General features: G+C 51.1%; 2 protein-coding genes across 6 annotated transcripts; both read left to right on the plus strand.

Annotated features, from left to right (window-relative positions):
• Positions 1–326: 326 nt before the first annotated feature.
• On the plus strand, positions 327–8,156 carry acvr2aa (activin A receptor type 2Aa). 3 transcript variants are annotated; one of them, XM_070838709.1, is made up of 11 exons: positions 327–1,645; positions 2,045–2,249; positions 3,267–3,382; positions 3,625–3,779; positions 4,295–4,438; positions 4,530–4,670; positions 5,187–5,332; positions 5,645–5,759; positions 6,095–6,233; positions 6,505–6,635; positions 7,761–8,156. In XM_070838709.1, exons 1-11 carry the CDS (start codon positions 1,591–1,593, stop codon positions 7,950–7,952), a joined length of 1,539 nt encoding a protein of 512 aa, XP_070694810.1. In that variant the 5' UTR covers positions 327–1,590; the 3' UTR covers positions 7,953–8,156. The 3 variants fall into 3 exon arrangements, with proteins under 3 accessions (XP_070694810.1, XP_070694811.1, XP_070694809.1); XM_070838710.1 differs by lacking the exon at positions 327–1,645 and having other exon boundaries at positions 1,742–2,249; positions 6,505–6,678; positions 7,761–7,921; XM_070838708.1 differs by lacking the exon at positions 327–1,645 and having other exon boundaries at positions 1,744–2,249.
• A 1,023-nt stretch (positions 8,157–9,179) lies between these two features.
• epc2 (enhancer of polycomb homolog 2 (Drosophila)) lies at positions 9,180–19,568 on the plus strand. 3 transcript variants are annotated; one of them, XM_070838626.1, is made up of 14 exons: positions 9,180–9,563; positions 10,303–10,462; positions 10,610–10,755; positions 10,847–11,053; positions 12,868–13,016; positions 13,156–13,285; positions 13,406–13,603; positions 14,885–14,968; positions 15,085–15,206; positions 16,131–16,465; positions 16,848–16,945; positions 17,579–17,726; positions 18,589–18,848; positions 19,040–19,568. In XM_070838626.1, the coding sequence occupies exons 1-13, from the start codon at positions 9,411–9,413 to the stop codon at positions 18,822–18,824; spliced, it is 2,166 nt and encodes a 721-aa protein (XP_070694727.1). In that variant the 5' UTR covers positions 9,180–9,410; the 3' UTR covers positions 18,825–18,848; positions 19,040–19,568. The 3 variants fall into 3 exon arrangements, with proteins under 3 accessions (XP_070694727.1, XP_070694725.1, XP_070694726.1); XM_070838624.1 differs by having other exon boundaries at positions 18,589–18,820; XM_070838625.1 differs by having other exon boundaries at positions 16,851–16,945; positions 18,589–18,820.
• The last annotated feature ends 3,765 nt before the right edge of the window (positions 19,569–23,333 follow it).

The following is a 23,333-nucleotide window of genomic DNA, read 5'->3' on the forward strand; positions in this document are numbered from 1 at the left end:
TCCTGTAGGTGAGGGGTTGGACCTCCAGCCAAGGTCCCTTTGACACGGATCAATATCCTGTCAGTGATAGAGATCAATAACCTGTCAGTGACAGAGATCAATAACCTGTCAGTGAGACTGATCACTGACCCCGCTGCTCTCCCCCACGGGGGGCGGGCCTTCTCCGTTTCTCCAGCCGTCCGATGTCAGGACGCCGCTCTTCATTGGTGGACCAAGTCGAGTGGAGCTCCTCTGCACATCCTATTGGCCACTCCGTGTGTTAGTCACGTGATCCAGACGGCGGCGACAGAGGCCTGTGGAAGAAGGTGGAAAAAACAGAAAACCAAAATAATCTGAGCGGCGGCCATCTTGGCAGGGAGAGAGTGGCCGCGAGGACAGAGAGGAAGCCGGAGGGGAGCAGCAGATCTCGGACGCTGATTTTGATTCAGTCCGGGATCGGTTACACAGTGGATGCTCCCCCACACCGAGGACGGTCTGCCCGGTAGAGCCTGTGGAGTCTGCGGCTTGTGGTTTTCCTCCTGCGGATCGCAAACCCGTCAGACTGTTAGCATAGCCGGACTGTTAGCATAGCCGGACTGTTAGCAAAGCCGGGCTGTTAGCATAGCCGGGCTGTTAGCATAGCCGGACTGTTAGCAAAGCCGGGCTGCTAGCATAGCCGGACTGTTAGCAAAGCCGGGCTGTTAGCATAGCCGGACTGTTAGCAAAGCCGGGCTGCTAGCATAGCCGGACTGTTAGCAAAGCCGGGCTGTTAGCATAGCCGGACTGTTAGCAAAATCGGGCTGTTAGCATAGCCGGACTGTTAGCAAAGCCGGGCTGCTAGCATAGCCGGACTGTTAGCAAAGCCGGGCTGTTAGCATAGCCGGACTGTTAGCAAAGCCGGGCTGTTAGCATAGCCGGACTGTTAGCAAAGCCGGGCTGTTAGCATAGCCGGACTGTTAGCATAGCCGGACTGCTATCCGGGCCAGCTGGCCGCTCAGTCACCGAGCAGCGGTCATCAGCGGCGGATTGAGGGCTGCAGCTTGGTCGGTAACATTTTGCTGATCGTGTGTTTTCCGGGCTCTCTCGCAGGACCGACATGGTGGTCGTTATTTTGCATAATAACATGTTGTGAGCGGTCGGATCAAACTTTTTCTGGATGTGTCGGTGAGTCTGGGGGAAAAGCGAAAGGCTCCGTGAATCAGAAGCGGAATCTGGAGCCACTACAGCCGCAGAGCTGCTTTAATCCGCTCCGGAGATCAGCTCAGTCAGCGTACATCGATCACAATGTCCAGTTTGATGCCGGGGACAGACCTTCAGAGCCCCGCCGCACACCTGCCGGTGGCCTCACCTGAGATCACCCGATGAAGCGGTCCGTTCAGCTGCCTGTCATCCCAATGAAGACACCCAAAGTCGACGATTTACATGGCTGCCAACAGGTCTGCCTCTCGTTACCCTGCTCACACCGGGACTGGACTAGGGCTTTGGACCGGGACTGACTGCTCGGACCGGGGAAAGCTGTACTCGGCGGCCCTGTGAGGACACGGACCTGTTTAAAGGGCCGTTAATCCCGGCGGTGGTCTTTGAATTAGAGCCGAAATCTGCGGATCCACTATGGGATCAGCGACCAGCCTGGCCTTCAGCGTGTTCCTCATCTCCTGCTCCTCAGGTGAGTCTCACCTGGCTGGTCTTGTCCATCATGTTACAGTTGCTCTGGAGCGGTACTGTATCTCAGTTCAGGATCAGGTCTCTGTACAGAAGTGGATCTCAGGTACCAGCAGGGTTAGCTGAGCTCTGATCCAGCTCTCTATGTCTCCCCTTCAGCTGTGGTCCAGGTCCTGGTCCAGGACTTGGTGATCTGGCAGTGGTCGACTGAACAATGTTTAAATGTTAACACTGAGTTCTAACGTGTGTTTGAGCAGGAGAGAAGGAATAACGACCAAACTTAATGGTAAAAATATCATGGGGGGGGGTCCTGTGGGTGCTCTCTATCAGAACACACACTGGGGTCTGTACCTCAGACAAGACTCTGTCCTCACCTGTGGCTCTGTCCTCCTGGGCCGCTCAGACTCTCAGAAGTGCATCCAATACAACTACAACCCTTCATCATCGTCGTCGACATTGGAGAGTCGGGGGAACGTCGGTGCCGTGGTCACCTGCTACGGAGAGAAAGACAAGAGACTTCATTGCTTCGCCACCTGGAAGAACAGGTCGGGCGTGGTGCAGGTGGTCAACCAGGACTGCTGGTTGGACGATGTCAACTGCTACGACAGGTACCCGATACTTTCAGCCAATATGAAGAAGGCTTTCATATGTACCGTGCTTGTATGTCTCTTATGTTACAACTGAGCTAAGAAGATGCCACCCACAGGCTTGATGAAAATAAATGAGGGGACATTTAACCATGTGGCTGTGCACTTAATAAGTAACTACCTCAGTGCTGCTGTTCTCATGTCTGCTGTGCCTACATGTACCAGGATGCATTGCATGAGGTCTCTCAGCATTCTGCCAACACCGTGGTCGGAGGTGGCGTTAGCTAAGGTCCTGTTGTCTCTGTGTTTGGGGGTGAGGTGGCGTTAGCTAAGGTCCTGTTGTCTCTGTGTTTGGGGGTGAGGTGGCGTTAGCTAAGGTCCTGTTGTCTCTGTGTTTGGGGGTGAGGTGGCGTTAGCTAAGGTCCCGTTGTCTCTGTGTTTGGGGGTGAGGTGGCGTTAGCTAAGGTCCCGTTGTCTCTGTGTTTGGGGGTGAGGTGGCGTTAGCTAAGGTCCCGTTGTCTCTGTGTTTGGGGGTGAGGTGGCGTTAGCTAAGGTCCTGTTGTCTCTGTGTTTGGGGGTGAGGTGGCCTTAGCTAAGGTCCCGTTGTCTCTGTGTTTGGGGGTGAGGTGGCGTTAGCTAAGGTCCTGTTGTCTCTGTGTTTGGGGGTGAGGTGGCCTTAGCTAAGGTCCCGTTGTCTCTGTGTTTGGGGGTGAGGTGGCGTTAGCTAAGGTCCCGTTGTCTCTGTGTTTGGGGGTGAGGTGGCGTTAGCTAAGGTCCCGTTGTCTCTGTGTTTGGGGGTGAGGTGGCGTTAGCTAAGGTCCTGTTGTCTCTGTGTTTGGGGGTGAGGTGGCGTTAGCTAAGGTCCTGTTGTCATTTGCTTGTTTGTGCTGGTTTTGGAGGAAGGATTCGGTCTCAGTTGGTGTTAGTGGATGTCTAAGCGAAGGCTGCTCCATTCCTGTTTGTCTCTGCAGCTAAGGGTCTGGATGGGTCTGGATTGGTCAAACTCTAACCTTTCTCCTCCTCTTCCTCTGCTGACAGGAGTGAGTGTGTGGAGAAGAAGGATGCTCCTGAAGTCTTCTTCTGCTGCTGTGAAGGAAGTTTGTGCAACAACAAGTTTTTCTACAGTCCAGACAGTAGCCAGCCAGCCATACCAAGTAAGTCAGTTGGTCACCTGTTCACCTGTCCCTCTGGTCACCTGTTACCTGGGTAACCAGCCCTCCTGTTCACCTGTCCCTCTGGTCACCTGTTACCTGGGCGTAGTAACCTTCGAAGTGATCTTTGTGTTCTCTAAAGATTTTCTGTCTCACTCTGATTCCTACACTCAGCTGCTGCTCTTTCTCTTGTTATGACGTCACGATCTTACTTTAGTGTTTTTTCCCTCTGTGCGTTACCGTAGCGACTAACAAACCGGTGACCTTGAAGCGTCCAGCGCTGACCACCCTGATGTACTCGCTTATTCCCATCATGGCTGTCGCCTTCATCTTCCTCTTCTCCTTCTGCATCTACCGACACCACAAACCGGCCTACCCACCTGTCCTCTTGCCCACACAGGTGAGACTCACGCACAAGCCTGCAGGTATCAGGGCTCACCGCCCTTTGGTTTAACCTCTGACACATCGCACACAAACACAGTCTCCATCACCATCACCCCTATGCACGATATGAGTGTCAGTCTGACTAAAACTCCAGGTGAACTGAAGACCTTTGGAGTCCTTCTCGACTTTAGTTGAACACCTGTGAGACATACGAGGCAGTGGACCAGGACCAGGATGATCACCTGTCTCCGGTCTCTGGTCCACTGCCTTTCAGTGTCAGTTCATAATCAATAATCACCTTAGGAGTGAGTGAGCCATCCTTCTGTCTCTGTCTCTATCTCAAACTCAGCATGCCTTTCATATCATGATTGAGGTAAGAAATTGTTTGATTTCCCACTTAATGTTGCATTTGAATGTGTCTGCATGTCCTCGGCCTGATGCTCCTCACCGTACTACCTGATCAATCGGGCTGATCAGATATGATCAGTCTGATTGATCAGACTCACCTGGTGTCCCTACTGTGTCCCCCAGGACCCCGAGCCTCTGCCCCCCTCCCCCATCCTGGGCCAGAGGCCGCTGCGGTTGCTGGAGGTCAAAGCCAGGGGGCGCTTCGGCTGCGTGTGGAAGGCTCAGCTGCTTGGCCAATACGTCGCCGTCAAGATCTTCCCGCTCCAGGTCTGTACGGAGAAGGTCGGAGCGTCCTCAAACGCACCTTCAACAAGTTGGCTGTTACCCTGAAGTGACCCCCCCCCCGTGTGTGTTTCAGGACAAGCATTCGTGGCAGAACGAGTACGAGATCTACATCCTGAGCGGGAGACACGAGAACCTGCTGCAGTTCATCTGCGCTGAGAAGAGAGGAAGCAGCCTGGACGTGGAGCTGTGGCTCATCACCGCCTACCACGAGAAGGTGCTGCCACCCGCCGGACGCTCTGACAACTGCAGCTGGCAGTCACATGACCCTCACATCAGCTGGCAGTCACATGACCCTCACATCAGCTGGCAGTCACATGACCCTCACATCAGCTGGCACGCAGGAACACATGACACTGAGGCAGGAAGTAATAGCTCAAGTAATGAACACACAGAAACATGATGAAAGTCAGAGTCAATTAGTTGTCTAAATAACCTTTATGATAATAAGCTCAGGTTATTATCTGTTATTGATTTATCTAATAATCAATATTGATGAGTTTGACATGTTCAGTTTAATAAAACAATAACGTGAAAAAGACAGGAAGAAAGCTTTATTCTTGTTAACAGCGTGGAGTTAACAGATGTCTAATGTCTAATGTCACATCACATGAATACAGACGATTCATTCACCTTCTCATCCGAGTTAGTCACCTGCAGTTAGTCACAGGTGACCTGTCCTCATGTGACCTGTCCTCACGTCACCTGTCCTCACGTGACCTGTGTGTTTCAGGGCTCTCTGACTGACTATCTGAAGGCCAATGTCCTCACCTGGTCTGAGTTGTGTGTCATCACTCAGTCGATGTCTCGAGGTCTCGCCTACCTGCATGAAGACATACCTGGACACAAAGACGGACGCAAGCCCGCCATCGCACACAGGTAGATACACACTCAGGAACACACACACACACAGGTATACATAGGTATAAACAAATGCACAGTCTAACATCTGATGTTCTGTGGGGATGCTTGAATCCTTCCTGTTGAATTCCTGAATCTTTGGTCTCTGAATGAAAGAGTTTGTTCTGAGCTGCTCTTTATGGAAACAGTCTGAGAGAACAGTTATGTCCTGGAGCTGGAGAGAGAAACACTGACTGATTGATTGATTGATTGATTGATTGATTGATTGAGGTATACATACACACACACTCAGGTACATATGGACCCAGCTCTCTCTCTCTGTGTTTTTAGGGACTTTAAGAGTAAGAATGTCCTGCTGAAAGCCAACCTGACCGCCTGTCTCGCCGATTTCGGCCTCGCTCTGTGCTTCGAGGCCGGCAAGTCGCCAGGAGACACACATGGACAGGTGAGTCCCCACAGAGAGGACACGGGGACAGGTGAGAGGACTCCTGAAGAGTCTACTGTGACCGCAACAGACCTGTGATCTGAGATCTTGGTCCTCTCCTCCTCCTCAGTGTCAGAGAACAGAACAGATCGTCACCTCATTAAACTGCTGTGTATTCTATTGTATGGTGTCTGGTTATTGAACGTAATATTATGTAATGTAAGATAACTGATGTCATCTGGTCTCCATGGTGATGATGGAGGTGTAATCAGTGGGTGGAGCTCCGTGGTGGCATACGGTCCGTCTCAGGGTCCAGACTGTTAGTCCAGGTGTGACTGTGCTCGTTTGTGTGCCAGGTGGGGACCAGGAGGTACATGGCGCCGGAGGTCCTGGAGGGAGCCATTAACTTCCAGAGGGACGCCTTCCTGCGGATCGACATGTACGCCCTGGGGCTGGTGCTGTGGGAGCTCGCGTCACGCTGCAAGGCTGCTGACGGTAAGACCCCCCCCAGGCCGGGAGTGGGGCCCTCAGTCTGGATCCCCTGGTGGCAGTGACCTGGTCCTTGCCCTGGCCCCGGTTTTGTTCTTGGTCCTCGACCTGGTTCTGGTCTTGGTCTGGTGTGAGCAGGTAGACTCACTGTGGTCAGAAACACAACCTGCTCCTGTAACCATGACGACAGATTTAGCTTGAGTTCGACAGAGCGAGGACAGCGTGTCTGTGTGTGTGTCCATTGAGGACTCTGATGCCCCCCCCCTCTCTGATCCAGGTCCAGTGGATGAGTACATGCTGCCCTTTGAGGAGGAGGTGGGTCAGCATCCGTCACTGGAGGACATGCAGGAAGTCGTCGTCCACAAGAAGCTCAGGCCGACGCTCAGAGAGTGCTGGAAGAAACACGCTGTGAGTCGCACTACGTTACCCACAATACCCCCTCACACTGTGGGTGAGACTGTGTGTGTGTGTGTGTGTATATCAATCAATCTTTATTTATACAGCACCAGTTCATAACAGCGTTATCTCAAGAAGGGAAGATACCAAGTTAGTAACAGACATTAAAGAGACATGAAGCATCAGGATGGAGAGGAAGAGGAGGAGAGAGGAGCCCAGTGCATCATGGGAGTCCCCCGGCAGTCTGAGCCTATAGCAGCATAACTAGGGGCTGGTCCAAGACCTGATCCAGTCCTGAACTATAGGCTTCATCACTAAGGAAGGTTTTTAGTCCACTCTTAAATGTAGAGAGGGTGTCTGCCCCCCTGAACCCAGACTGGAAGGAGGTTCCACAGGAGAGGAGCCTGATAGCTGAAAGCTCTGGCTCCATCACTACTTTAGAGGACTTTAGGAACCACCAGTAGACCTGCAGTCTGGGAGCACAGTGCTCTAGTGGGGTAGTACGGTACTATGAGCTCTTTAAGAGATGATGGAGCCTGAACATTAAGAGCTTTGGAGGTGAGGAGAAGGATTTTAAACTCTGTTCTAGATTTGACTGGAAGCCAGTGAAGAGAAGCCAGTACAGGAGAAAGATGGTCTCTTCTCTTAGTTCTGGTCAGAACAGGAGCAGCAGCGTTCTGGACCAGCTGGAGAGTCTTTAAGGACTTATTGGGGCAGCCTGATAATAAGGAACAGAAATAATCCAACCTGGAAGTGACTAATGTGTGGACTAGTGTTTCTGCATCATCTCCAGACAGGATGGACCTGGTTTTAACAACATTAGTAGATGGAAAAAGGCAGTTCTAGAAATCTGTTTAATGTGGAGTTAAAGGACAAATCCTGATCAATAAGACTCCCAGATTCCTCCCAGTGGAGCTGGAGGCCACAGTGATGCTGTCCAGAGCAGTTATGTTGGTAGAAAAGGTGTTTAGAGCAGAATAACTTCAGTTTAGTCTGAGTTTAGCAGCAGAAAGTTGATGCTCATCCAGGACTTTATGTCCTTATTGATATAATTGGGTATCATCTGCATAACAGTGGAAATGAAGTGTGTGTGTGTGTGTGTGTGTGTGTGTGTGTGTGTGTGTGCCCCCCCTGCAGGGTCTGGTGGCGCTCTGTGAGACCGTGGAGGAATGCTGGGACCATGAGGCCGAGGCACGGCTGTCGGCCGGCTGCGTGGAGGAACGCGCTGTGCAGATGCAGCGACAGACGAGCGTCACGGCGCTTGAGGAGATCACTGTCGTCACCATGGTTACCAACATGGACTACACGCAGAAAGAGTCGAGCCTATGATGAGGCCGTGGACCGATGAGGGCGGAGACTCCCTCAGTGAGCCTGTCTCGTCTCTGATCGCAGACTCAGGTGGCTTGGGGGGGGTCAGGTGACCTCGAGGACAACAGGACGCTCTCTGTCTCTCTGCAAGGAGGTTCAGACTGAATTCCACCGTCTGACATCGTTTCCTGTTTTGTATTTCAAAATAAAAGACTTGATGTTTGGTCTGAGTGGAAAAAGGGCGATTCTGTAGTTTTTCGACAGCTGCTACTCTGTGAATTAGGATGATGAGGAGCGGCTTGTGCCATTATTAATCCAGATGTGTTTCCAGCTGAGGGTCCCAGGATGGGCTGATAAGCATGGAAGAAGGTGTGTGTGTTAGATACCTCTGACGTCCCTGCTGGTGCTCACCTCTCGTCGTGATATCATTATGACATCATCCTCCTCCCTGGCATCGCTCGGGGCGACGACACCAAGGTGATGGACCTGAACCCTACGAGCTCTGACAATACACATCTTTGCTTTATTAGTGTTCATGAATCCGATGGAACTGCATGTGCTGTCAGAACCAGAACCAGAACCAGAACCAGGAGGTGGACCTGAGCCCTCAGATTAATGCTGCTGTTTTCTCATCTGATGGTTTTCTGATGGTCTGATCAGAGCACTTTGATAATGATGTCACAATGCCAACGATCATTGATCAACCCTAAAACAGTGAAAACGCTCCTGGGGGGCCGGGCCTGTCCCAGTGGCGGTTTGTTTGAAGAAATGTTTCCTCAGTTCAGATATTTTTCTTCTCTTTTCCTTCATCTCCATCAGAGGCTCTTCATGTGATTCCTCACATCAAGTCTTTTCTGGTCAGCTGACTGACCATGCTGTCATAAGAAACTTCTATGAGGGCGTTGCCATGGTTACACATGACAGTGCATTTTCACAGAAAGAACAGAGGGACCAGTTCTGTCAGTGATCATTTCACCTCATTTATGGGAATTCTTTTTTTGCCAAGACAATTTTATTTCAAAATTTAAGCCATAAAGTTTTTATTCCATTAAAACATTTAACTTCCTGTCAAATGTATTTGGTTAGAATTCTATTGGAGTTCTTTTTTGCAACATTTCCGGTATCATGGTTCCACTCCAGTTCTCAGTTCTAGAACGGTCTTAGAATCTTGTTTCCTCCGGAACATGCGCGCGCAGCTTCATGTGTCGCGGTCTGTTTGAGCTGGGCCGCGGTGGCTGATGGGATTGCTCCGCCGTTAGTGTGGACATGTCCGCCATGTTTTCCACGGCGCAGGGAACGCGGCAGCCCGGTGGAACGGCTGCTCCGTCCCGTTAACACCGATGAGTGTTCCCGCCGGTCCCAGGGGCGGCGGACCCCTCTGAGCTCTGCTGCGGCCACACAGGCGCGTCCGGAGCGGATCCCGTCGGTCTGTGGCGGAAGTCTCGGTTGCTTCGGATTCTCGCTGATTTGGCGCAAACAATGAGTAAACTCTCGTTCCGGGCGCGGGCGCTTGACGCCGCCAAACCGCTCCCGGTTTATCGTGACAGAGACCTGCCGGACCTGACCGACTGCGTATCCATCAACCGGGCCGTCCCGCAGATGCCGACCGGGATGGAGAAGGAAGAGGAGCTGGTACGGACGTGTTTAAATTGACGGTGTCAGTGGGGACGGTAGCGTGGCGCTCCGCCGATTCACGACGCGTTTCCGTACAGCTGTCTCCGTCCACTGTGCGCGAGGAGCGGGCCGACACGCGCCTATGCGCAGTTTCCGTCCTTGGTGCGCACAGTTTGCGCAGTAAGCGTAGCGCCAATGGGCTCTGTGGCTGTGACGTTTACGTTTTTACGTGGTTCTCATGACAACGGACGCCACAGAGCCTCTGTGTCCCTGATGGCCGGACTAGCTGCTAGTTTAACGTTAACCACGTGATGAAACAGTAACGGGGCCGTGTTCGGTTACTAAAGAACCGGCTTACAGCTGTTCCTGTTTAATAGAAGGACATGTTTAGGTTCTGTTGTTGTTCCTGAGGGACGATGTCAGTGATCAGTCATGATGCTGTTATTATAAACACTGGTGATTTCCTACCGTCATCATCATCATCATTATCATCATCATCATCATCTTAAAACTATGGACACGTTCAGCTGTTAAACTGTTAAACCACAGGCGTCAAGAAAATCATAGTTTGGTCTTTTATTTTGAAAATGTTAACATGGCTGGTGTCATCAGTTAAACTGAAACAGATCACTGTCACTGAGGAAGAGACGGCTGCCCCCCCTCAACAGCTCCAACACAGCCAGACAGACAGGGTGGTCCAGGTACTGGGTGTGATCCGGACCTCGGACTGACCCGGCTCCGTGTGGTTCTGTTTCAGGAGCACCACCTGCAAAGGGTGATGTCGGCCCAGCAGGTGTTCAGGGAGAGGAAGGAGAACATGGTGATCCCCGTCCCCGAGGCTCAGACCAACACCACCTATCACGACCGTCTGTACCGGGGGGAGGTCCGGGTCCCCAAACAGCTCATCCACATACAGCGTGAGTACTGGTCTGCACCTGTGATCCACCTGGCCCAGCACTGGGGAGGTCCTGATCAGGATCTGGCTCCTGTCCCCATGTTGAGTGTAGTGTGTCGGGATGTGTTCACGTCCTCTAGTTCTCAGTGTGTGTGTTCTGGTTCTGCAGCTCTGGGTCTGGACCCGGACCAGCCAGACTACGACATGGACTCTGAGGACGAGACGCTGCTCAATAGACTGAACAGAAAGATGGAGATCAAACCTCTGCAGTTCGAGACCATGGTGGACCGACTAGAGAAGGCCAGCACGCACCAGGTACGCCCCGGTCCTCAGTCACCAGGTAGACCGGGTAACCCCGAACACACACCAGGTAGACCAGGTCTGTGGTCTGTGGTTCTGTCCTCAGGTGGTCCCCCTGTCTGAGGCGAAGCTGCTGCTGAATGAGGATGACTACCTGCTGAGGTCGGTGTACGACTACTGGCTGAGGAAGAGGAGGAGCTGCCGGGCTCCTTCGCTAGTCCCTCACATCAGACAGGAGAAGAGGGACGGGTCGACCAATGGAGACGCCTACGTGGCTTTCAGACGGAGGACAGAGAGGATGCAGACCCGTAAGGTCAGTCAGTCCAATCAATCAATCAATCGATCAATCATTCAATCAATCAGTATTTATATCGCTGCAATTCATAAGTGTTTCCTCAGACTGTTTCCAGAAAGAGCACTCAGAACAAAGTCTTTGATTCAGAGACCAAAGATTCAAGAAGAACTCCCCTTTAACAGGAAGCAACCTGGAACAGAACCAGGCTCAGAGGGGGGGGGGGGGGGGGGGGGGGGCTTTCTGTCAGGGTCCATGTTTGGGGGGGGTGTATGACTAATACTGATCAATATGACTAATACTGATCAATATGACTAATACTGATCAATATGGTAGCAGGTAAAAACATGACAACAGTTCATCTGTGAATAATAATAACAGGACTGATATCAGTACAAAGTGTCTGTGGCTGATGATCTGAAGCAGGAGAACCAGGACCAGGATCCACAGGAACCAGAGAACCACAGCAGGAGAACCAGGACCAGGATCCACAGGAACCTGAGAGCCACAGCACCAGGACCAAGACCCACAGGAACCAGAGAACCACAGCACCAGGACCAGGACCAGGATCCACAGGAACCAGAGAACCACAGCAGGAGAACCAGGACCAGGATCCACAGGAACCTGAGAGCCACAGCACCAGGACCAGGATCCACAGGAACCAGAGAACCACAGCAGGAGAACCAGGACCAGGATCCACAGGAACCTGAGAGCCACAGCACCAGGACCAGGACCAGGATCCACAGGAACCAGAGAACCACAGCAGGAGAACCAGGACCAGGATCCACAGGAACATGAGAGCCACAGCACCAGGACCAGGACCAGGACCAGGATCCACAAGAACCAGAGAACTAGAGAACCACAGCACCAGGACCAGGATCCACAGGAACCAGAGACCCACAGCAGGAGGACCAGGACCAGGATCCACAGGAACCAGAGAACCACAGCAGGAGAACCAGGACCAGGATCCACAGGAACCTGAGAGCCACAGCACCAGGACCAAGACCCACAGGAACCAGAGAACCACAGCACCAGGACCAGGACCAGGATCCACAGGAACCAGAGAACCACAGCAGGAGAACCAGGACCAGGATCCACAGGAACCTGAGAGCCACAGCACCAGGACCAGGATCCACAGGAACCAGAGAACCACAGCAGGAGAACCAGGACCAGGATCCACAGGAACCTGAGAGCCACAGCACCAGGACCAGGACCAGGATCCACAGGAACCAGAGAACCACAGCAGGAGAACCAGGACCAGGATCCACAGGAACATGAGAGCCACAGCACCAGGACCAGGATCCACAAGAACCAGAGAACCACAGCACCAGGACCAGGATCCACAGGAACCAGAGACCCACAGCAGGAGGACCAGGACCAGGATCCACAGGAACCAGAGAACCACAGCAGGAGGACCGGGACCAGGACCCACAGGAACCAGAGAACCACAGCAGGAGAACCAGGACCAGGATCCACAGGAACCTGAGAACCACAGCAGGAGGACCGGGACCAGGACCCACAGGAACCAGAGAACCACAGCAGGAGAACCAGGACCAGGATCCACAGGAACCTGAGGGATGAGAAAAGCACAGAAAGGCTCCGGGGAAGATACCAAGTTAGTAACAGACATTAAAGAGACATGAAGCATCAGGATGGAGAGGAAGAGGAGGAGAGAGGAGCCCAGTGCATCATGGGAGTCCCCCGGCAGTCTTCAGATGCAATTATTCTGAGGAGACTGTTCGAAAGATGGGCATCCACATGGCGTCCTCGGGTTAACGCCGCAGAATGAGAGCGTGTCTGCAGAACGTTTCTGATGTTTGTCTGGTGTGTTCCAGAACCGTAAGAGTGACGAGGCGTCCTACGAGAAGATGCTGAGGCTGCGGAGAGAGGTCAGTCGGACCGTCACCATCCTGGAGATGATCAAGAGGAGGGAGAAGTCCAAGAGAGAGCTGCTGCACCTCACCCTGGAAGTGGTGGAGAGGAGGTACGGCTGACTGGTACCTGTGCTCCACAGACACACCTGACCTGCACCTGAATGCACCACAAACCCCATCAGCACTTCCTGTCACTGTGTGGGACCACGTGTGTTGATGTGTTCAGGGACCGGATGTTTCTGTGTTCAGGTACCAGATGGGAGACTTCAGTGGCGATGCCTTCAGAGACGTGTCGCTCCCCCTGGTGGAGAAACCAGCGTTCAGCTCTGCAGTGACTCTGAACAACAACAATAGACTCAAGACGGACTTCAGGACCAAGGTACGGACTCCACCCCAAGATGAAGGTCTCGGCCTCCTCATCCTCTCAGATGGACGTCTGATGTATTAGTGGTGAAGGTCTCGGCCTCCTCATCCTCTCAGATGTTCTCTTGTGTTCCAGATGAGGAAGAGGTTGGTGTCCGTCAGAGACAAGCCGTCCTTCGTTCTCAGCCTACCGAGGAAGACGGTCAGGCGGGTCGGACTGAGTCCGCAGAGATGTCCCGGCCGCCCCCCCGGACCGTTCACTGTCTGCCAGGCCGACATCAAACAGTACGACTTCCACAGCTCAGAGGACGAGGACGGACCCCCCCCACCACTGGTAAGCATGTCTGCAGTCTGAGAAGGACTGATGTGGAATGACGTGATCTGATGTGGACTGACGTGATCTGATGTGGACTGATGTGGACTGACGTGATCTGATGTGGACTGATGTGGACTGACGTGATCTGATGTGGACTGACGTGATCTGATGTGGACTGACGTGATCTGATGTGGACTGACGTGATCTGATGTGGACTGACGTGATCTGATGTGGACTGATGTGGACTGACATGATCTGATGTGGACTGATGTGGACTGACGTGATCTGATGTGGACTGACGTGATCTGATGTGGACTGACGTGATCTGATGTGGACTGACGTGATCTGATGTGGACTGACGTGATCTGATGTGGACTGACGTGATCTGATGTGGACTGATGTGGACTGACATGATCTGATGTGGACTGATGTGGACTGACGTGATCTGATGTGGACTGACGTGATCTGATGTGGACTGACGTGATCTGATGTGGACTGACGTGGAATGACGTGATCTGATGTGGACTGACGTGATCTGATGTGGACTGATGTGGACTGACGTGATCTGATGTGGACTGATGTGGACTGACGTGATCTGATGTGGACTGACGTGATCTGATGTGGACTGACGTGGACTGACGTGATCTGATGTGGACTGACGTGATCTGATGTGGACTGATGTGGACTGACGTGATCTAATGTGGACTGATGTGGACTGACGTGATCTGATGTGGACTGACGTGATCTAATGTGGACTGATGTGGACTGACGTGATCTGATGTGGACTGACGTGATCGGATGTGGACTGACGTGATCTAATGTGGACTGATGTGGACTGACGTGATCTGATGTGGACTGACGTGATCTGATGTGGACTGACGTGATCTGATGTGGACTGACGTGATCGGATGTGGACTGACGTGATCTGATGTGGACTGACGTGATCTGATGTGGACTGACGTGATCTGATGTGGACTGATGTGGACTGACGTGATCTAATGTGGACTGATGTGGACTGACGTGATCTAATGTGGACTGACGTGATCTGATGTGGACTGACGTGATCTGATGTGGACTGATGTGGACTGACGTGATCTAATGTGGACTGATGTGGACTGACGTGATCTGATGTGATCTGATGTGGACTGACGTGATCTGATGTGGACTGACGTGATCTGATGTGGACTGATGTGATCTGATGCGGACTGACGTGACCTAATGTGGACTGATGTCGTCCAATGTGGACTGATGTGGTCTGATGTGGTCTCTCTGATCCTGCGTTTGTCTGTGTCCCCTCAGTTTCCTCCGTCGTCCCCTGATGAAGAAATTCATCCTGATGGAGTTTTTGTCTTCAGGAGGAAACCTGGATGTCAATATCTGTCTGTGAGTCCTCCTCAGACCTGGACCTGGTTTATGGACCTGGACCTGAACCATGCCTCCTGGTAGCTGATTGGACTGTCCTAACGACCCGCCATTAACAGGTGTGTTTGTTTTTGCAGCCTGGAGCGCAGCAGACGGGTGGAGTCAATCGTCTGGAGCCTCAGCGTCACTTCCTGACTGAACTGACTCTGCCTCCTCATTGGACGGGGGTCAGCCGCCGCAGGATAGGACGAGGGGGCAGGTAAGCACCAGAAGCAGAACGTAGAGAACACTGATCGTACACGGAGACCATGGAGAACACTGATCGTACACGGAGACCATGGAGAACACTGATCGTACACGGAGACCATGGAGAACACTGATCGTACACGGAGACCATGGAGAACACTGATCGTACACGGGGAACGCAGAAAACTATTCAATTCAATTCATTTTATTTGTATAGCCCAATATCACAACAGAGTCTCACAGTGCTTTACAAAGTTCACTGAAATAAACAAGTGTAAGCGAACAAACAATCTAATAAAGAGTCCAGCAGTTGATGAGGCCATTGGATCGGTCCGATGGATCGGTCCGGTGGATCGGTCCGATGGATTGGTCCGATGGATCGGACCGAAGCCAGTGAAGAGAAGCCAGTACAGGAGAAAGATGGTCTCTTCTCTTAGTTCTGGTCAGAACAGGAGCAGCAGCGTTCTGGACCAGCTGGAGAGTCTTTAAGGACTTATTGGGGCAGCCTGATAATAAGGAACAGAAATAATCCAACCTGGAAGTGACTCATGTGTGGACTAGTGTTTCTGCATCATCTCCAGACAGGATGGACCTGGTTTTAACAACATTAGTAGATGGAAGGCAGTTCTAGAAATCTGTTTAATGTGGAGTTAAAGGACAAATCCTGATCAATAAGACTCCCAGATTCCTCCCAGTGGAGCTGGAGGCCACAGTGATGCTGTCCAGAGCAGTTATGTTGGTAGAAAAGGTGTTTAGAGCAGAATAACTTCAGTTTAGTCTGAGTTTAGCAGCAGAAAGTTGATGCTCATCCAGGACTTTATGTCCAAAAACACTGATCATACACGGAGAACGTAGAGAACACTGATTATACACGGAGAATGTAGAGAACACTGATTATACACGAGGGTCTGACTGTCCCCCATGTCTCTCTCATCAGGTTCCTTCTAGACCGAGCCTCCTTGGGTCTGGATCCAGTTCTGAAGCAGCTAGACTCGTTATCACATCCTGTCTGCAGGACCTGGACCAGCACCTGGACCTGGACTCACCCCCCCAGTGACCCAGTAATACTGGATCAGAAGGTCCCCCCACCCTCAGGAACCAGCTGCCCCTCCCTGACTGAAATCCTGAACAGCATCCAGGCGCTGAGGAGATTCTACTACAGACCCAGACCGGTTCAGTGCCAGAGGGAGGGGGGCAGACGGCCCCCAGGGTCCTCTGTGGAGGACAGCAGACCTACCTGTCGTCTGTCACATGACCATGACTCTGGATCAGGTGAGTTCTGATCCAGTCTGATCTGGTCCTGATCCGGTCTGATTTGGTCCTGACGTTGTCATCATCACTGCTGTTTTTTTTCATCACACTTCACCTCTGTCCAGTCACAGTCCGCTAGAGTCCACTAGAATCCAGAGGAGTCCAGTAGAGTCCACTAGAATCCAGTAGAATCCAGCGGAGTCCAGAGGAGTCCAAAGGAATCCAGTAGAATCCACTAGAATCCAGTAGAGTCCAGTAGAGTCCACTAGAATCCGGTAGAGTCCTGTAGAGTCGAGCGGAGTCCAGAGGAGTCCAGCGTGCTATGCTTTCCTGCAGGGGGAGTCAGTGACTGAACAGCCCCCCCACCGCCATACATGACGTTAGCGTGTTGTCTGTGTGCCAGCAGGGGGCATCACAGAGGAGCAGTACCACAGTCACCAGCAGCAGCTGGTCCAGATGCTGCAGAGCAACAGGAGCACACTCAGAGGCCACGCTGCACAGGTAACATACATGTGCTGTATAACATGTATCATAGATAACAGACTCAGACAGACTGACCCCTCATGTGTTTAAGTCAACATACACTAACATACAACAGGTAAACACACAAAACATCAACACACAGCAGACAAATAACACACACACACACACACACACACACACACACAGTCTTTGTGTTTAGAAATAATTTTCATATTCCTGTTAGAGCTGTAGCTGCTGTCTGTCTCTCTGTCTCTCTCTCTCTCTGTCTGTCTCTCCCACCTGACATGGACCCTGACAGAAAGCCGCCCACATCTGAGCCTGGTTCTGTTCAAGGTTCCTCCCGTTAAAGGGGAGTTCTTCCTCCACTGGGTTCTAATCTAATCTCTGAGCTGCTCTGTGGGGATTCTTGAATCCTTCCTGTTGAATTCCTGAATGTTTGTTCTCTGAATGAGAACAGTTCTGACCCTAACCCTGGAGCTGGAGAGATGAAGACTGACTGACTGATAAATCTGATCTGTGATGTGTTCTAGTTGGTATTTGGATCGGTTGTTTGTGTCTGTGCTGTCTACATCTCTGAGTAACAACCTGCTCTCTCACGATGTCTCTCGATGTCTCTCGATGTCTCCTGGTTTCTCCTGGTCTGGTCCATAGTCCATGAGATCCAGTGAGTCCAGTTCGAAGACTCTGGACTCGGCCAGCGCTCAGTTTGCAGCCTCAGCAGTGATCAGCGCTCCTCCTCATGGACTCATCGACCGTGAGAGCAAATCCTACAAGACCAGAGGAGTCCACCATCCGTCAGGTGAGCCCCCTTCCTGACAGAGCCCCCACCTGTCAGAGCCCCTTCCTGACAGAGCCCCCACCTGTCAGAGCCCCCACCTGTCAGAGCCCCTTCCTGTCAGAGCCCCCACCTGACAGAGCCCCCACCTGACAGAGCCCCCACCTGTCAGAGCCCCCACCTGTCAGAGCCCCCACCTGTCAGAGCCCCTTCCTGTCAGAGCCCCTTCCTGTCAGAGCCCCCACCTGTCAGAGCCCCTTCCTGACAGAGCCCCCACCTGTCAGAGCCCCTTCCTGACAGAGCCCCCACCTGTCAGAGCCCCTTCCTGTCAGAGCCCCCACCTGACAGAGCCCCCACCTGACAGAGCCCCCACCTGTCAGAGCCCCCACCTGTCAGAGCCCCCACCTGTCAGAGCCCCCACCTGTCAGAGCCCCTTCCTGTCAGAGCCCCCACCTGTCAGAGCCCCTTCCTGTCAGAGCCCCCACCTGTCAGAGCCCCTTCCTGTCAGAGCCCCTTCCTGTCAGAGCCCCCACCTGTCAGAGCCCCCACCTGCAGCAGCACAGTCGAGGTTTTTACTGATCATTGTCCAAGAACGTCATTGTTCCATAAGTCTGACGGTTCAATAACCTTCACATGATGATAATGAAAACCTTCATTGATACAGAATGTGATGAAAATGCTTCCTCCTCCTCTTCTTCCTCTTCCTCCTCCTCCTCTTCTTCCTCTTCCTCTTCTTCTTCCTCCTCCTCTTCTTCCTCTTCCTCTTCTTCTTCCTCCTCCTCTTCTTCCTCTTCTTCCTCCTCCTCTTCTTCCTCTTCCTCTTCCTCTTCCTCTTCCTCTTCCTCTTCCTCTTCCTCTTCTTCTTCCTCCTCCTCCTCCTCCTCAGGTCCCTCCAGGCCTCCGTACTCCTCCTTGCCACTCAACAGGTCAGGGCTTTCAGATTGGGGGGCACTGTCCTCCTCCCCCCCTCAGTCCCTCCCCAACCAGAGAGGCCAGGTGGGAGCCATTGCCCCCGCCCACCCCCACACTGCTCAACCCTCCGCGCCCCCAATGTCTGCCCTAAAGCTCGCCACCATCGCCGCCAGCCTCGATCGAGTGCCCAAAGTCTCCACTGCCAGGTAGACACCCCCCCACACACCTGTCCAGGTAGCTACCCCACACACATACCTTTACAGGTAACCCCCCACACACACACACACACACCCCCACACACCTGTCCAGGTAACATAACCTGCTCCAGGACTGGCTGAAGATGACCTGATTACCGTTTTGGAGCATTGCAGGAAGTGATGTCATGATGATGTCACCGCTGATGGTTACCTGTGGTTTTCCGACAGAGACGCTCATGAGGCGGAGAGACGTGTGAACGGGCTGTCAGAGACGGTGCTGCCCATGGAGGTCACATGACATCCCATCATGCCGTGCTCCTCGTCTGTGTGACCAGTGAATGTGACACGCCGTGACCTCCTGAGGGCGGCGGTGGCAGAACATTTTCTTCATCTTCTTCTTCTTCTTGTACAGTTCGTCTTTGATGAAAAATAATTTGTTTCATCATTTTAGTTTCTGAAGCATCATCATCATCATCATGTGACTGCAGAATCAATGCTGATTGGTTAACAATAAGCCAGTATCTTTGCTCTGATTGGTTATTTATTGCTCTTTGTTTACGTTTTGTATTTCTTTGAGTCTGTTTTTGTTCCCAAAGATGAAGAATTGATTCAGTATGTGGACTGAAATCTGTTTCTGTGACCTGGAACCTTTTTAAATGTCTGTTAAAGAATCTGCTGACGGTCGTCTGATCATTTAGAAACCTCAACATGAAAATATGCATTCATAGATCTACCACAGATCTACCACAGATCTACTACAGATAATAATAATAATAATAATAATACATTTTATTTATAGGCGCCTTTCAAGGCACTCAAGGACACCGTACAACACAGTTAAAAACAAACAGTGAAAAAGCAAGTTAAAAAGTCAAAAAATTAAAAAAACCAAGGGGTGGGAGATCTGCAGAGTGATGTTACAGTGAGTAGGCTTGTTTAAACAGGTGGGTTTTGAGGTGAGATTTGAAGATGGTCAAAGTATTGATGTTCCTGATGTCTGGTGGGAGGGAGTTCCAGAGGCGGGGGGCAGAGCGGCTGAAGGCTCTGGACCCCATGGTGGTCATACGGGCAGGAGGGATCGTGAGGTTGATGGAGGATGATGATCTGAGAGTCCGGCTGGGTGATCTACTAGAGATCTACCACACATCTACCACAGAGCTACTACAGATCTACAACAGAGCTACCACAGAGCTACCACAGATCTACAACAGAGCTACCACAGAGCTACCACAGATCTACCACAGAGCTACTACAGATCTACCACAGATCTACTACAGAGCTACTACAGATCTACCACAGAGCTACTACAGAGCTACGGCAGATCTACTACAGATCTACCACAGATCTACCACAGATCTACTACAGAGCTACCACAGATCTACTACAGATCTACTACAGATCTACCACAGATCTACTACAGAGCTACCACAGATCTACTACAGATCTACTACAGATCTACCACAGATCTACTACAGAGCTACAGCAGATCTACCACAGATCTACTACAGATCTACCACAGATCTACCACAGATCTACTACAGATCTACTACAGAGCTACCACAGATCTACCACAGATCTACTACAGATCTACTACAGAGCTACGGCAGATCTACTACAGATCTACCACAGAGCTACCACAGATCTACCACAGATCTACTACAGATCTACCACAGATCTACCACAGATCTACTACAGAGCTACCACAGATCTACCACAGATCTACTACAGATCTACCACAGATCTACCACAGATCTACTACAGAGCTACGGCAGATCTACTACAGATCTACTACAGAGCTACCACAGATCTACTACAGATCTACAGATCAGATGTGTTACAGTGTGTTTGAGGTGAGATGCTGAGGCGTCAGACGGACGGTGGAATATTTTTTTTACTTTGTTCACTTTTCAGTCTGGTGATAATAAAAACTGGCTTCCAGTCAAATCTAGAATAGAGTTTAAAATCCTTCTCCTCACCTCCAAAGCTCTTAATGTTCAGGCTCCATCATCTCTTAAAGAGCTCATAGTACCGTACTACCCCACTAGAGCACTGTGCTCCCAGACTGCAGGTCTACTGGTGGTTCCTAAAGTCCTCTAAGGTAGTGATGGAGCCAGAGCTTTCAGCTATCAGGCTCCTCTTCCAGTTCATGGCAGGCTCAGGCCTTGGACCAGCCTCTAGTTATGCTGCTATAGGCTCAGACTGCCACTGTTCCTGTGGATCCTGGTCCTGGTTCTCCTGCTGTGGTTCTCTGGTTCCTGTGGATCCTGGTCCTGGTGCTGTGGTTCTCTGGTTCCTGTGGATCCTGGTCCTGGTCCTGGTCCTGGTCCTGGTGCTGTGGTTCTCAGGTTCCTGTGGATCCTGGTCCTGGTTCTCCTGCTGTGGTTCTCTGGTTCCTGTGGTTCCTGGTCTTGGTCCTGGTGCTGTGGCTCTCAGGTTCCTGGGGATCCTGGTCCTGGTTCTCCTGCTGTGGTTCTCTGGTTCCTGTGGGTCCTGGTCCTGGTTCTCCTGCTGTGGTTCTCTGGTTCCTGTGGATCCTGGTCCTGGTTCTCCTGCTGTGGTTCTCAGGTTCCTGTGGATCCTGGTCCTGGTTCTCCTGCTTCAGATCATCAGCCACAGACACTTTGTACTGATATTAGTCCTGTTATTATTATTCACAGATGAACTGTTGTCATGTTTTTACCTGCTACCATATTGATCAGTGTCAGTCATATTGATCAGTATTAGTCATACACCCCCCCCAACACAGACCCTGACAGAAAGCCCCCCCCCCCCCCCCCCCCCCCCCCCCCCTCTGAGCCTGGTTCTGTTCCAGGTTGCTTCCTGTTAAAGGGGAGTTCTTCTTGCTCATGTTTGGATTCTTGAATCTTTGGCCTCTGAATCAAAGAGTTTGTTCTGAGTGCTCTTTCTGGAAACAGTCTGAGGAAACACTTATGAATTGGCGTGATATAAATACTGATTGATTGATTGATTGATTGATTGATTGAAATCATCATGAAGCCTTTTTTCTAAACAGGCAGACTGATCATATACATATATATATATATATATATATATATATATGTATATATATATACACACACACTACTCACTAAAAGTCAGGGATGTTCAGCTTTCAGGTGAAATCTCAGGATGAACCTAAAATGCATTCTAACCTTTCCAGGTGAACTTAATGTGACCTTCTCTAAACCTTTGAATGCACATGTCCAACTGTTCAGTGTCTCAGTACTTTCTGCACCAGCTGCTGTTCTCTAACAAGAAGCTTAACAGCAACATTCACCACAGGTTTGATCCATGAATCCACCAATACATTTCCTGCTTCAGTTAGAATTGGTATTTAAACAGTCCTCCTCATCCTGCTGTTCACATTCTGACATCATGAGACCAAGACGACACCTAACAGTTGATCAGCAGCACCTCAACACTGGAGGCTTCAAACAGGAAGTCCTCAGACGGAGGTGTTCACTGAGCTTAGAGGGTCACAGAGTGTCATCAGGAGGTTGGAACAGTGATACAGAGACTGGAAGAGTCACAGAAAGGAGAGGAGTGGACGTCCTTTGGCCACGTCCCAATTTATTGAGACACTGAACATGTTTTGTTGTGGTTTACCCACCACTGTTGGTAGATTTTCTTTTGATAAATAGTTTAAGGTGAGGCTGATGAGTCAGGCTCCATGTTGGGGAGGGAAAAACTAGCAGAGCCATTTTCAGAGGGGTCCGTTGACCTCTGAGCTCCAGATCCTCAGAGTGTAGAGTAACAAAGTTAGTGGAGGTCTATAGTGTGTGTGTGTGTTAGTTAGTCAGTGTGTCAGTGTGTAGTGGAGGTCTATAGTGTGTGTGTGTTAGTTAGTCAGTGTGTCAGTGTGTAGTGGAGGTCTATAGTGTGTGTGTGTTAGTTAGTCAGTGTGTCAGTGTGTAGTGGAGGTCTATAGTGTGTGTGTGTTAGTTAGTCAGTGTGTCAGTGTGTAGTGGAGGTCTATAGTGTGTGTGTGCTAGTTAGTCAGTGTGTCAGTGTGTAGTGGAGGTCTATGGTGTGTGTGTGTGCTAGTTAGTCAGTGTGTTAGTGTGTAGTGGAGGTCTATAGTGTGTGTGTGTTAGTTAGTCAGTGTGTAGTGGAGGTCTATAGTGTGTGTGTGCTAGTTAGTCAGTGTGTCAGTGTGTAGTGGAGGTCTATAGTGTGTGTGTGCTAGTTAGTCAGTGTGTCAGTGTGTAGTGGAGGTCTATAGTGTGTGTGTGTGTGTGCTAGTTAGTCAGTGTGTCAGTGTGTAGTGGAGGTCTATAGTGTTCCTGTTGTTCTGGATCAACATGTTCTCTGTCTTTCTTTAGTCTCCTCTGATGAACAACATGTCTGAAGTCTTTTCTCACTCATTCTGCTTTAGTGACTTCTGGAACCTTCTAGCTGAGGTTGGACACATTTTAGGGACATGTCTTCTCTTCTTCCTCCTTCTGTACTTTACAAAGTACTACTACAGAGTAGTACTACAAAGTACTACAGCTGATTCGGTCTGTGGGTTCAGCTGAATCTA

Source organism: Pempheris klunzingeri, chromosome 10 (assembly GCF_042242105.1).
Source record: "Pempheris klunzingeri isolate RE-2024b chromosome 10, fPemKlu1.hap1, whole genome shotgun sequence".
Classification (NCBI taxonomy): domain Eukaryota; kingdom Metazoa; phylum Chordata; class Actinopteri; order Acropomatiformes; family Pempheridae; genus Pempheris; species Pempheris klunzingeri.